Source organism: Bos indicus x Bos taurus, chromosome 18 (assembly GCF_003369695.1).
Source record: "Bos indicus x Bos taurus breed Angus x Brahman F1 hybrid chromosome 18, Bos_hybrid_MaternalHap_v2.0, whole genome shotgun sequence".
NCBI lineage: Eukaryota > Metazoa > Chordata > Mammalia > Artiodactyla > Bovidae > Bos > Bos indicus x Bos taurus.
Genome location: NC_040093.1, coordinates 1,198,085 through 1,213,374, shown reverse-complemented (window position 1 = coordinate 1,213,374; position 15,290 = coordinate 1,198,085). Strand labels below are relative to the sequence as shown.

Below are 15,290 nucleotides of genomic sequence, written 5' to 3'. Positions count from 1 at the left end.
TAAAATGATTCACTTTGTCCCCCCTTATAACAAATATTTTAACAAGATATCTTCCTCATTTTCTCTTCTGATACCACCCGAGTAAAGACTTAAAGTGAAAGTGAAAAGTGAAGTCGCTCAGTCGTGTCCGACTCTTTGCGACCCCATGGACTGTAGCCTACCAGGCTCCTCTGTCCATGGCATTTTCCAGGCAAGAGTACTGGAGTAGATTTAAATAACTTATAAATAATAAATATTGGAAGAGTACAATGCCTGAAAAAGCAAAAACTCTTTACATGGGTGTGTAACGTAAAACTGTAAATGTACCTAGTGCATAATAAGTGTGTAGCAAAATTAACTACAGGTAGACTAAGTGTAATCAAGCCATTCAAAGAACTAAGTTAAAATTAGTGACAAGGAATTAAAAAAAATTAGTAACAAGGAATAAAACAAGACTAAAAAGTAGAAACATTCATTTAGATAAAATAATAATTTTAACATATACGCTACACAAATGTGTGCTGGGTATATCCCAGAAGACATGGCAGGTATATCTACAGTAGCAATGTTTATAAATGCCAAAACAAAACAAAAACAAAAGAAGCTTCAACAGCTGAATTTATAAGGACACTGTCCTCATATGTTCATACTATAGAATACTGCACAAAAAAAGGAAAATAAATGAATAGCTATGAAAACATGGATAAACTCATGCCAAGTTGTGCAGATGAAGAAAACACATTATATTTATGTGATTCCACTCAGAAAAGAGTTTTAAAACAACGGAGTGACGGTAAGCCATAGTCCTTGAGTAATTTCCACATAGCTGGCAAATTTATCAAGAAAAGCAAGGAAATGCTTCCATGAAAGAAAATTTTAACTTTTGGGGGATGGGATAATTGTTTTAGAACACCCACATTTATGCAGCTTCCGGGATCCTATTTATACTGCATTTCTTTTTTGTCTTTTAAATTGGCTGCATCGGGTCTTAACTGCCACACTAGGGATCTTCACTTCATCATTCAGGATCTTTTCCATGTGGCTCAGGAACTCTTGAGTTACCTCATGTGGGCTCAGTAACTGTGGCTCATGGGCTTAGTTGCTCTGAGGCATGTGGGATCTGAGCTCCCTGTGTGTATGTGTGCTAAGTTGCTTCAGTCGTGTGGGCTCTCTGTAACCCCACAGACAGTAGCCTGCCAGGCTCCTCTGTCCATGGGATTCTCAAGGTAAGAATACTGGAGTGGGTTGCCATGCCCTTCTCCAGGGGATCTTCCAGACCCAGGAATCAAACCTGGGCCTTCCACATTGCAGATTCTTTACCATCTGAGCCACCAGGGAAGCCTCCTAATTTCCTGACAAGGAATCAAACCCTCCTCCCCTGCATCGCAAGGCGGACAATTTACCACTGGACCACCAGGAGAGTCCGTATATCGAATTTCTTGGCTTGAGAAGAGAATGAATATTAATTTTAGAGCTGCTTATTCAACTTTACTAGGAGGTTCTCTGCAATTTTTTTCTACACACCTCATATTTCTATATGTGGTAAACCAACCATTTGGGGAAACAATAAATAGAAATATATGACACTTGTAAGAAAACACTGTTAAGGACGAAGGTCCCACAGAATGGTAAGACTTGGCTGAGGGACTTCCCTGGGGGTCCTGTAACTAGGACTCTGTGCTCCCAATGTAGGGGTCCCTGGTTGGATCCCAGGTCAGGATCCCAGTCACATGCCTCAACCTGCATGCTGCAAAGAAGACCTGGCGCATCCAAATTTATGTATAAAAAGAAAATATTTTTTAAAAAATGAAGAGTTGAAAGTGAAGTCACTCAGTCGTGTCCGACTCTTTGCCACCCCATGGACTGAGACTGCCAGGCTCCTCCGTCCATGGGATTTTCCAGGCATTTCCTTCTCCCAGGGATCTTCCAGACCTAGCGATTGAACCTGGGTCTCTGGCACTGCAAGCCAACTCTACCGTCCGAGCCACTAGGGGGCTGCCTCAATGGCTCAGTGGTAGAATTGGAGTCCACATGCAGGAGGCATGGGTTCCATCCCTGATCCGGGAAGATCCCACATGCTGCAGATCCCTCTGTGTCACAAATAATTAGCCTGTGCTCTAGAGCCGGGGAGCCACAACTACTGAGCCCAAGCCCTAGAGTCCCGGCTCCGCAATGAGAAGCCCGAGCACCACAACAGAGAGTAGACCCCACTCTCCGCCCTTAGAGAAAGGCCAGCGCAGCAATAGCAAAATAAAAGTATTAAAAAAAAAATACAAAAAACAAAACGCTGGCCGAGGGGTCCAAGAGGTCAAAGCATTTACCTCAATCGTACTCATCCACGCAGCCGTTCCAGCCGAGTCGGTAGGCGAAGGAGGGGCCCGGGCACGGCGGCTCCTGTTCCAGCACAGAGACAGATTCTGGCCGAATGGAGCCCACGCCGAGCCTCAGATCCGCCTCAGGACAGCTGTACCAGCGCCTACCCAGCTCGCTGTACCTCAAGGCGGCACAGGGTGCCCAAGATCCCCACCAGGGAACCGATTTCACCAAATGTGTACTGAGCTCACAGGAAGTCGCTTGCGGTTGACGCCGGAAGGACCGCCCAGGCGCGGTCCTCTAGAACCAAACTGCCTCTCTTCTGATGCTTCATTGGTTCTGTGCTGTAGGAGGCGGCGCACTGCCTTCCGGGTAATGTAGTTTACGGAGTTCCAGGCCCTGGCAAGGGGCCCCTCTAGGGCTTGGGCTCAGTAGTTGTGGCTCCCCCAGCTCTAGAGCACAGGCTAATTATCTGCCCAACTCTGGCAAAGTTCAGCCTCAGAGGATTGCCGGAAGGGGTGTCCCTAGGCTCTGAGTACTGGGGCGGGGTTTCACGTGTCTGAAAGGCGATGCATCACGAGAGGTACAGAGACAATATTTCAGATGGTCCCCAAACCTACCAAACCAAATAGGCACAAGATACCAGGCTGTATCGTGGGGACGACAGAGGATGAGATGGTTGGATGGCATCACCGACTCAATGGACGAGTTTGAGCAAGCTCTGGAAGATGTTGAAGGACAGGGAAGCCTGGCATGCTGCAGTCCATGGGGTTACAGAGTTGGACACGACTGATTGAACAAACAACAACTAGGCTGTCGTTCACACACACAGGGCATCCATCCACAGTGCGGGTCTAATAAGTGGTGTCCTCAGTTCAGTTCAGTTCAGTTCAGTAGCTCAGTCGTGTCTGACTCTTTGCGACCGCATGAATCACAGCACGCCAGGCCTCCCTGTCCATCACCAACTCCCGGAGTTCACTCAAACTCATGTCCATAGAGTCAGTGATGCCATCCAGCCATCTCATTCTCTCCTGCCCCCAATCCCTCCCAGCATCAGAGTCTTTCCCAATGAGTCAACTCTTCACATGCGGCGGCCAAAGAACAGGAGTTTCAGCTTCATCATCATTCCTTCCAACGAACACCCAGGGCTGATCTCCTTTAGAATGGACTGGTTGGATCTCCTAGCAGTCCAAGGGACTTTCAAGAGTCTTCTCCAACACCACAGTTGAAAAGCATCAATTCTTCGGCGCTCAGCTTTCTTCACAGTCCAACTCTCACATCCATACATGACCACTGGAAAAACCATAGCCTTGACTAGACAGACCTTTGTTGGCAAAGTAATGTCTCTGCTTTTGAATATGCTATCTAGGTTGGTCATAACTTTCCTTCCAAGGAATAAGCGTCTTTTAATTTCATGGCTGCAATCACCATCTGCAGATTTTGGAGCCCAGAAAAATAAAGTCTGACACTGTTTCCACTGTTTCCCCATCTATTTCCCATGAAATGATGGGACCAGATGCCATGATCTTTGTTTTCTGAATGTTGAGCTTTAAGCCAATTTTTTCACTCTCCTCTTTCACCTTCATCAAGAGGCTTTTCAGTTCCTCTTCACTTTCTGCCATAAGGGTGGTGTCATCTGCATATCTGAGGTTATTGATATTTCTCCTGGCAATTTTGATTCCAGCTTGTGCTTCTTCCAGCCCAGCATTTCTCATGATGTAGTCTGCATATAAGTTAAACAAGCAGGGTGACAATATACAGCCTTGACGTACTCCTTTTCCTATTTGGAAGCAGTCTGTTGTTCCATGTCCAGTTCTAACTGTTGCTTCCTGACCTGCATACAGATTTCTCAAGAGGCAGGTCAGGTGGTCTACTGCTCTGCAAACACACGTAGCCTAAGCATTAGATCCAATTTATAACTTTCACTGTGGTAGGTCAGGGTAAAGCAAGTAAAGATTAAAGACAGGGCCATGGTGAGCAAGACAGGAAGGTGGACTTCTGTGCTAGTCCACTGGTTAAGAATTCACCTGCCAACGCAGGGAATACAGACTTGATCCCTGGTCTGGGTATATTCCACACGTCACAGGGCAACTAAGCCCGTACTCCACAACTACTGAGCCCGCTGGCCTAAAGCTCATGCTCCACAGTCAGAAGTCACTGCATGAGAAGCCCACGTACTGCAATGAGAGTAGCCCCCCCACTCCCCCACCACCATCCCACATTAGAGAAAACTAGCACACACAGCAAGGAAAACCCAGCATAGCCAAATAAAATTAATAAAATATATATATATTTCTTTTTTCTGTCTCTACACAAATGCATGTGTATGAGTATGCACACACACACACTGATGGGTTGTTTTGCTGGAGATCCCAATATATCATGAAACTGAACACTTTAGTGAGATGATAAAGTTTATGTTGTGTATTTCACTGCAAAAATTCCCTAAGAACTTCTTTGACACAAAGATGTAGGATAAGGACACTAGAAAAGTCAAGAAGAAAATCTAGAAAAATGTCAGTGGAAGCTGTGTATGATGCAAAAGGTTCAAAATTTTTTATTCATAAAAAATTCATACAAAACTGAATTTCAGTTTAGTTTCAACTTCAGTTCCCACTTTAAATAACATTTTCTCAGTGATAGTGAGAACAACAACAAAACCACCCACATTTGCTTACAATGCACCTCTAATACATAAGAGAGCCTTGCTTATTTTTATTTGATATCATTCCTTTGCACACATATAATAAAAAATATATTTATGAACTTAGTGAAAATTCATATAAGAATACCTGCAGGATTTCTTTTATATAAAATTCTAGAAAATGTAAACTACAATGTCTACCTGAAGATGGCAACTTGGGTAGGGTTGGTGCAAATGGAAACTCTGTAAGTAATGGACATGTTCATTATCATAACTTTGGTGATCGTCCCACTGTGTACACCTATGTGAAAATACAGTTTACAGTTTTAATAAATGAAATTGAGTATGCCAATACCTCAGTAAAGCTATTAATATATGTTCCATACAAAATCAGGATCTCTTATTTCTCTAAATGTCATCATATCAGACAAACTTGTATCGACAATCAGCACCCTTCCTCATGTTTTAGGCAGGTCAATTCTGATTCCTTCTCAAGACAGAAGAAAATGCTGACAAATGCTTCAACATGGGGACATTATTCTAAGCTAAATAAACCAGCTGCAAAGAGATGAAAAAAATGTATGATTACACTTATGCAAAGTATCCAGAATAATCAAATTCATAGACAAGAATGTAAAACAGAGGTAGACAGGTACGGTAGGGAGGGAGAAGAGAGAGATGTTGTTTAAGGGGTACAGAGTTTCATTTTTGCAAGATGAAAAAGAATTCTGGAAACTAGCTATTAATTTTTAAACACACTACACCGAACATTAAAAGGTAGAGGGTAAATTTTGTTACATATGAAAGTGAAAGTTGCTCAGTTGTGTCTGACTCTTTGCAGCCTCATGGACTATACAGTCCATGGAATTCTCCAGGCCAGAATACTGGAGTGGGTAGCTTATCTCTTCTCCAGCAGATCTTTCTGACCCAGGAATCGAACCGGGGTCTCCTGCATTGCAGGTGGATTCTTTACCTTTCTGAGCTATCAGGGAAGCCCTAAAGTCGCTCAGTCATGACCAACTCTTTTGCGACCCCATGGACTATATAGTCCATAGAATTCTCCAGGCCAGAATACTGGAGTGAGTAGCTTTTCCCTTCTCCACTGGATTTTCTCAACCCAGGGATTGAACCCAGGTCTCCTGCATTGCAGGCAGATTCTTTACCAGCTGATCCACCAGGGAAGCCCAAGAATACTGGAGTGGGTAGCCTATCCCTTCCCTAGCATAGCTTCCTAACCCAGGAATCAAATCGGGGTCTCCTATATTACAGGTGGATTCATTACCAGCTGAGCTACCAGGGAAGCCCAGCATTGTTAGATATATTTTACACCATCAAAAAAAGACATTCTCAGGGATAGATTAGAGCAACTTGCTAATCTTTCCCCATTTGCAATACTCCCTCTGGTGTGAACTTTTTGGTGCTGAATGAGGTCGAAGTTTCGGCAGAACATGTGCCCACAACTGCTGCACTAAGGCCTTTCTCCACTGTGAAATCACTGACGTGTAATCGGGTCAGAGTTTAAGCTAAAAACTTACATTCACTGAAAAGGTTTGCCTCTGGTATGAACTCTTGATGTCTAAAGTGGGGAGCTGTACCAAAACAACTTTCCATGTTTGCTATGTTCACTCAGAAGTGAACATAGCCCAGCATAACTCATAGGGGCTTCTCCAGCACCTATGAGTTAGGAGTCTGGAGTAGTACCTCATTTACTATAGCTTCTGTACTTATATGGTATTTTGTTTTTTAACTGAAGTATAGTTGATTTATAGTGTTTCAGGCATATATCAAAATGATTCAGTTTATATATAAAATTCTTTCCCAGATTCTTTTCCATTATAACTTATTACATGATATTGAATATAGTTTCCTGTGCTATACAGCAGGCCCCTTCATAAGGTCTCTACCACTGAACTCTGCTTCATGAGGTTGGAGTTGTATCTAAAGAGTTCCCCACATTCACAGCACTCATAGTGTCTTCAGTGTGAATCTTCTGGTGATGAACAAGGTGGGACTTCCTAATGAAGGCTTTGTGACATCTGCTGCACTCGTAAGGTCTTTCTCCAGTATGGATTTTCTGATGCTCAACAAGTATATGCTTGTGGCTAAAGGCTTTCCCACATTCTCTGCACTCATAAGGCCTCTCTCCAGTGTGATTTCTCCAATGTTTAATGAGGTTGGAGTTGTACCGAAAGAATTTCCCACACTCACTGCACTCATAAGGCCTCTCTCCACTGTGGACTCTCTTATGTCTAATGAGTCTGCAGTGGTACCTAAAGGCCTTCCCACATTCACTGCACTCATAAGGCCTTTCTCCGGTGTGATTTTGCCAATGTTTAATAAGTTTGGATTTGTACTTAAAGTATTCCCCACACAAGCTGCACTCATAAGGCCTTTCTACAGTATGAACTCTCTGATGTCTAATGAGGGTGGACGTGTATCTAAAAAATTTTCCACATTCACTGCACTCATAAGGCCTTTCTCCGGTATGAACTCTCTGGTGTTTAATGAGTGTGGAATTGTACCTAAAGAATTTCCCACATTCATTACATTTATAAGGCTTTTCTGCAGTATGAACTCTCTGGTGTCTAATGAATGTGGAGCTGTATCTGAAAAACTTCCCACATTCAATGCACTTATAAGGAGTTTCTCCAGTGTGAACTCTCCCATGTCTTATCAGTCTATAGTTATACCTAAAGAATTTTCCACATTCTCTGCACTCAAAAGGCCTTTCTCCATTGTGCTTTCTCTGATGTTTCATGAAGTTGGCATTGTACTTGAAGAATTCCCCACATTTGCTGCACTCATAAGGCCTTAATCCAGTGTGAACTCGCTGATGACTAACGAGCGTGGAGTTGTACCTAAAACATTTCCCACATTCACCACACCGAAAAGGCCTTTCTCCAGTGTGGATTCTCTGGTGCTGAACAAGGTGAAATTTTCTAATGAAGGCCATCCCGCATATGCTGCACTCATGAGGCCTTACTCCAGTGTGGATTTTTTGGTGCTCAACAAGTATCTGTTTTCGGCTGAAGGCTTTCCCACACTGAGTGCACCTGTAACCACTTTGTTCATGACCAAAGGCCTCCTGGCACTCAGTGTCCCCATGTGGCTGCCCCACACCACGAGGGGCCAGCTGCTGCAGAAGGCCTGTGCTGCCCAGGAAGGGCTTCCCATCTCTGCTGCAGGTCAAGGTCCTCTCTCCTGTGTGAACACTGCTGTTGGTCACAAATGAAGGCTGCCCCTCAGCCCTTCGGCAAAGTTTGTCTCTAATCTCCTTCTGGTGCTGGAAAAGGTCTGCTCCACAAATGTACAGTCCTTCATCAGGGTACATTCTGTCATGCTCAGGCAGGGGTAAAAGGTCTCTGGAGAGTGGGCCATACATGTCACCGGGCTGGGCCTTCCTGGAGGATGGATCTGGCTTTGCAGTCCTGACCTCTGACGTCTCTATAGAAACACCTTGCTCAGAAGAGGCCTCCTCACCCTGGGCTCCATGACAACAACCTGTAACCAGATAGATGCTGGTAAAGTGCATGTTGATTTTGATGGAAAGGACAGCCCCATCAGAAATATGTGTGTCACACACACCCAAGATCAGAGCCAGAGAGAAGAAGATCTGCTGTGCAGAGATGGACCTGGGGAGCTCCCACAGTCCTGTCAACAGGTAAAGACTGAAGGAAGAGTTACTCTTTCAGTCCATTCGGGATGCTATGATAAAATTATAAGCTGACTGGCTTGTAATGAACAGAAGTTTATTTCTCACATTTCTAGAGGATGGAACCCAGAGACCATATGCATTTTTCTAGGTCACAGACTTCTCATTGCGTCCTCACACATGGTGGAAGGAGCCTGGAAGCTCTGTGCAGTCTCCTCCTTTTTTCTCTTTTAATCTTTTGGGCTGAGCTGCATATCATGTGGGAGCTTAGTTCCTTCAACAGGAATCTAACTCAGGCACTCTGCATAGGAAATGCGAAGTCTTAACCATTGGACCACCAGGGAAGTCTCAGTGGGGTCCCCTTTCAAAAGGGCATTAACCTCATTCTTAAAGGCTCTGCCTTCATGACCTAATCACCCCAAAGACCCCATCTCCTAATACTGTCACCTTGGGCATGAAGTTTCCAACATATGGAATGTGTGGAGACACAAACATTCAGACCAGAGCAGCCTCCAAATCAGTCCTCTGCAAAGGGCCTCCACCACACCCATGGCTATGGGTGACAGGTGAGCCCTATGACAAAGATGGTGCCCAGACCTTGAAACATCAGATACAAAGGAGATGCTAAAGTTCTAGACTGTTTAAGGATCTATACATGCAGACCTCAGGACATCTTATATATAAAGCAGTGATATGGAACATGTGGCAAGTGAAGGTCACAAAGGTGTGGCTGGAGGCTGACAGAAGAAATAAAAATTGAGAAGAAAAGGAAGAAATGAGGTACGGCCAGCGGTCATAGCATCAATCCATGGTGAACACAGAACAAGTCCCCAGTTCTGACATGGCACCATTTCCCAGGACCGCACACTGAGCTCGGGTAATTCTGAGTGTCTTCTGCCACAGATGCAGTAAGACTACACTATCAGGCACCCAGGGTCCTCCCTCCTGCACCAGGTGAGCACTGATGTGGCATCAGGAAGACGCCAGTCCTACAGGAAAGACAGAAAGAGGAGGGGCCAGCACACGTCCAGAAATTCAACACAGAGCATCTGACATGCTAAAATTCTAACAGCTTCATAGGAGAGACTGCAGAAGCAGTAATGGTTCCAGAATTTGTATCTTGGTTGGTGCCTGAAAGAAATGTCAGCAAGAGGAGGGGAAAGGCTGGGGCAACAAGAGTCCAAGCATCTAGTCTGATCACCTACCAGGGACAAGCCAGGTCAGAGGGGGTCTCAGATAAAATTTAGATTTCTGACTCTGAGCCCTGTAGTGCAAGTTCTCAGAATGGGAGAGACAGGGCTCTGCGGGAGAACAGTGACACCGCACACGTGGTCCAGCCCCAGCACCAACAGCACACGTACCAGGAAACCAGGAAAGGAAGCTCTCAATGTGGGGAGCACAGAGCTGCCCCTGGGAAAAGGGGTAGAACAGAGTGCAGCCCAGAACACTGGGTGAGTGTGCAGAGCTTACCCAGGGAGGTCACGAGTGCCAAGTTCTCTGTCATCACAGCATGGTACAAGTGTCTCTGAGTTTCATCAAGGAGGCCCCACTCCTCCTGGGAGAAATATACAGCCACGTCCTCGAAGACCACACAGTCCTGCCAAAACCAAAAGTGTCTGGTTCATGAACAGCTTCCTGTTTTAACTTAGTTTTGTGGATTCTGCATTTATCTATTTGCCATCCATTAATTACAGGGCTAAACTTAAGGCCAAATTTGTTCACATCTCCCTTGCTTCCAGAGTTCATACTCTGAACCAACTCCTGAACTAACTCTCACTCACCAGATCAGTATTTCCCCTGCCCTAAATCAGTCCAGAGCCAGGTACCAGACATCTAGAGACAGCTCCTGTACTCCAGGTACACAGAATTATCCAAACTATTCATCCCTAAGCCTTCTGTCCAACCCTCCCCACATTTCTCCTGAAAATCCAAAAAAGGCTCTGACCACTGGTTTCCCCAAGCTGGTGCTTGCACCTGCTAACCAAGTATGGTGATTCCCCACATGACCCTGGGTTACACAGTGTGCCTCCTTTCGGGAAATGTAAGCAATGAAACTTGCTTGAAATGTCATTGGCCTCTCTGTGTCACCACTCATCACCACTCACTCACTTCTACAAGTTAATATCCTCTGGGTACAACCACTGATGCACATCCCTCTCCAGGACCTTCACCCTCCCCCTACGCATCGGTCCCCAGTCAGCCTCCTCCCACGTGTCCCACCCTCAAGATACGTCCTAAGGGCATCAGTGCCTGCTCTCTCCTCATGACCATGGATCCCTGTGTCCAGTACACAGAAGAAAACAAACCACCATGTAGGCTGTGGACTGCCATGCATGGCCCTACCCCTCTCCTGCTGGACAATTTCCCTGGGATCCATCTCCCAGATGCTGACCCTCAAACAAACTCAGATTTGTCCTTGTCTTTATAAGCCCAGTGCCAAGGTTCAGGGCAACCGTTTACTCTCCTCCTCACTGCATCTCACTTGTAGGACTGCACCTTCCTGACAACTCTGACCCCTCCATGGTGACAGCACCACACCCACCCCACCACAGACACCACAGGCACTTCCTTCACCTCCTACAGGGCGCTCTGCACATGGAGTCCAGGCAGTGAATGGCAAATGCATCCAACATTTAACGCAGCCAGTCCTGCCCCTGAACCCCAAAGTCCTCTAAGGCCAGGGCCCACCCCAAGCCCTGGAGGCACACCCCAGAAGCTCTCCCCGCAGGGCCGTTTTTTGCTTCCTCTCTAGCCATCCCACCTACATGAGACCTCATGTCCCCTTAGCTCTTTCCCTCTTCTGCACTGCAAGGACTGTCCCACAAGCAGTCAACACCTTTCTCTCTCTTCACGTGAAGCCCAGGCACACAGACCTCCCCAGTCACATTCCCACTGCACCCTAGGTCTAGAGACTCTCTCAGCTAATTCCTTTTCCATCCTCAACATCCATCTCCTGTCTGCACTGGCCTGAAGACTTTCTCACACCTACACCCTGCTGTCACACAGACACTTTGCTTCCTCATCTGTCTTGGTGATGCCCATCACCACCAACCAGGTATCCAACCCAGAGACCTACTACTCAGGCCCTTCATCCTCACTCCTTGTCCTCTAATGGCATCCCCAACACCAACTAGAAATGATACTGCCTAAATATTACCTGCAGCTTAGTCCAGCCCAAGGATCCGATGCCATGGCTGTCTCCACCTTGGATCCTTCCTGTGAAACCCAGACTCTGTGTAAAAGTGATTCCCTGCAGTCCCTCCCCCAGATGCTGACCCTCAGACAAACTCAGATTTGTGCTTGTCTTTATAAGCTCAGTGCCAGGGCTCAGGGCCAACTGTTCACGCTCCTCCTCACTGCATCTCACTTGTGGGATTGCACCTTCCTGACAACTCTGGGATACCTCCCCTTGGGAATCTCTGGAACATCTGTGACATGGACAAAAACTAACTCTTCTTATTCCATTTGGAAATTCTCCCTACAACTAGAGCTGCTTCCTCATTTTAGCTGATGAGGTATCCATCCTTCCTAATGAAGCCAGAAACATGGGGTCTTCCCTGATTCTTCCTATCAGCCTACCTCCTTGAGTACCTCATTCTCCATTACATAAAATATGGACAACACATCACTGTAAACCACCTAAATATATAATATTTAAAATACATGATAAATATAAAATTTTAAATATAAAATATGATCAAATATATTCAATTTAAAATATAAACAACATTAAAAAAAAAAAATATGGGCAGCTCTATCCCTACCTTCACAGCCACCACTCAGGTGTAGCCCCCACAAACAAGCACATGGATGATTGCAGAAATTCCCCTCATATCTCCCAGCCTTCATGCATACCTAGTCTGTCTTCTACTCTGCAGTCACAGGGAGCCTATTAAAATCTGAGACATCGCACCTTCCTGGTCTGCTTCAAACCTTCCCTACCTGCCCTCAACCTGAGGGTTAGAGAACCAGGACCTCAGGCTATCAGTCAAGGCCTGATACCTGTGCACCCCTGTCCCAGCACCCCATTCTCACAGATATGACAGAACCAACAGTTCCCTGCATATTCCACCTCAGTATCATGAGCAACTGTCTGGACATTTTAAATCCTGTGGCCAGGGCTCCCTGCCACACCTTCCCCCATCAGCTGTCAGCAATGAAACTGCTGACAAATATATAACACAGGACTAAATATAGGATCCTGGGCATGGTGAGAGCACATGGTCTACAGATGCAAGACAGAAAATAGGGATAGAAGTCTTGTGACACTGCCATTCCTCAAGGGCATATATATCAGGATGATAAAACTATCAGATTGATAATTATGACTCACCTGTACAGGACTCATGAGCATCTCTACCACTGCCATGGGGCCCTGGGGGAAGAAAGACTTCATGAGACGTGGACAACAGTGCTAGAATCCTACAGCAGAGTTGGACCTCCACCTTTTCCTGGCCCAGGTGTAACAGGACCTCTGCCTGTCAGTCTAAGCTCAGGCTTCCCTGATAGCTCAGTTGGTAAAGAATCCGCCTATAACACAGAAGACCCTAGTTTGATTCCTGGGTTGGGAAGATCCCCTGGAGAAGGGAAAGGGTACCCACTCCAGTATCCTGGCCTGGAGAATTCCACGGACTGTATAGTCCATGGGGTCGCGAAGAGTTGGACATGACTGAGCATGTCAGCAAACAGTACTGCCTCTTACCAGGTGTCCCTGGAGAAGGACTGAGCCTCCCTGAACTTCAGGCAAAAGAAAATTCTACTGAAGATAAGAATTATTCCAACCTCAGAAGACTCATATTGGTATCTAATGTTAGGAGGACATACCATGTATCAGCTATGACTGTCCATAAGATAGTTTTATATGTATTTTCAGGCAATTGAAGTGGTATAGTTTTGAAATTTGGGGTCTTCACATTTTTTTAGGATCTCAGAAGATGTCATACATAAAACTTTACCTTGTAAGCAAATATATAGAGGTAAAGCAATGACAAGCCAATTACAAAGTGTTCACAAAGATTTAACTGAGTGAACAGGTTCATTTCAAATTGCCTGTGTGTGTATTTAGAGGAATATTGATTAACTCTTGGTTAATTTTCATACATTCTTAAGTTAATGAGTCATTGGGAGGGGCTGAGCAGGCAGGTCAGCTACTAGTCCATTCAGCAAGCAGGCCTACTCAGTAAATAATCCTCAAAAGGGAGCTTGCTGGGAGCCCTTGACTGAAGCAGAGTCTCATCCCTCCTGCCCTGAGGGGTGAGGTGAGGGGTGAGGTGGGTCTAGGACCCACTGGCCCCACCAGCCTGGTTGATCTTTCCCTCCTTCCATCGGGGAAGCAGTGAGGGTCGGCAGAGCCTGCCAGTGGAGAATCCACTCCAGCACCCACAGCAGGCCCCACAGACGTGAAGCTCTTTACCCTGAAGACACAGGCCAGAATCCCTCCTCAGACAGGTATGCTCTTTCCTGGAAGTAGCATGAGGGATGCCGGCACCCAGCATTCACGTCCTGCCCTCCTACTCTGAGCCCTCCCCTCCCTCACCACAGGGCCCATTTCAGGCAACAAGCTTATGACCCCCTCCTCAATCTGATTCCCACGCCATGCTGGGCCAGTCCACATCCTCCTGGCCACACAAGGAGCATCAGAAAGTCCTGTAGACTCTACTGAAGAAACCTACCCAGAGTCTTATCCCATCTCCAATGTCCCGCTACCTCCCTGGCCCAGCCTCTCCCAAAATTCTCCTGGGGTCTATAAGACCTCCCACTCTTCCTGCCTCCATTCGCACTCTTTTCTCCCAACTTCTAACTCTAGACACGGTTCTCCCAGTCCCGCCTCCTTCACAACAACCTTCCATGGCTCGCACCTGCTCAGGCTGCCATTTCAGGTGAGGCACTCCGTTCCCTTCTGTCCCAGAAAAAAGTGACCCCAAGTTTCCCCAAGGCTGCCGACTAGGGGAGGACCTGCAAGCCCTGCACCGTAGCCCAAGAGGGAACTCTCTCCCTCACCCCAGTCCACTAGCTGAAGGGCGACCCCTCACAAGGGCGACCCCTCACAAGGCCGCCCTCAGTTCTGGACTCTGGGGCTGACCGGCAGGGACCTGAACGGGCACCCTTCCGTCCGGATCTGGGACTCGGAGTCGGGCCAGGTGGGGGCCCGAGGACACAGCACCCACCTGCGCCGACCTCGGTCACTGGCCGGTGGGAAGAGCTGGGCCAGGAGATGCGGCGAGTGGGGCAGGAAGGAGGACACCGCCGACAACTACCGGCTCAGAGGGCCTCAGAGCCGATTCTGAATAGCGGGGACAACTTGTCTCCTCCCGCTTTTCCGCTAGGTCACCTCACCGCTCAGCGGGCTAACGTAAGGCCCATAGCTGGTGAACAGCCGAAGAGCCTCCAAGAGACTACGAGAGAAAACGCCGGAAGTCCCGCCCCAACGCAGTGCGCAAGCACATACGCCCGCCTCTCCTAAGCTTTCACTGGCTCAGTCACAGCCGCCTGGCCCCGTACAGACTTCTGGGTGATGTAGTTTCCGCTGCCACCACACTTGCCTCTGGTCAAAGCAGAACTCACTTCCCTTTTTTTCCACAAGCTGAGGCAAACCAAGTTCTCAGGCTCCAAGGATGGGGCGGGGTTTCGCTTGCTTTTACAAGGGATGTACTCTGATTTCTATAGAGCAGTCTAGGAAATTCACAGAAAGTTTCAGTTCAG

At 46.7% G+C, this 15,290-nt stretch overlaps 1 protein-coding gene across 1 annotated transcript; it reads right to left on the bottom strand.

Moving 5' to 3' along the window:
• Window positions 1-4,824: 4,824 nt before the first annotated feature.
• On the bottom strand, window positions 4,825-15,007 carry LOC113875537 (zinc finger protein 548-like). The gene is made up of 4 exons (XM_027514005.1): window positions 14,756-15,007; window positions 12,922-12,963; window positions 10,059-10,185; window positions 4,825-8,437 (listed from the first exon to the last, which is right to left on the bottom strand). The coding sequence occupies exons 2-4, from the start codon at window positions 12,955-12,957 to the stop codon at window positions 6,855-6,857; spliced, it is 1,746 nt and encodes a 581-aa protein (XP_027369806.1). The 5' UTR covers window positions 12,958-12,963; window positions 14,756-15,007; the 3' UTR covers window positions 4,825-6,854.
• Between the last annotated feature and the right edge of the window lie 283 nt (window positions 15,008-15,290).

Excerpts from the sequence above, each read along its gene's own strand:
- LOC113875537 (XM_027514005.1), bottom strand. The coding sequence starts at position 12,957 with ATGGCAGTGGTAGAGATGCTCATGAGTCCTGTACAG. Across the intron at positions 10,186-12,921 it reads TGCTCATGAGTCCTGTACAG|GACTGTGTGGTCTTCGAGGA; the intron begins GTGAGTCATAAT and ends TGGTTTTGGCAG. Across the intron at positions 8,438-10,058 it reads GGCACTCGTGACCTCCCTGG|GTTGTTGTCATGGAGCCCAG; the intron begins GTAAGCTCTGCA and ends ATCTGGTTACAG.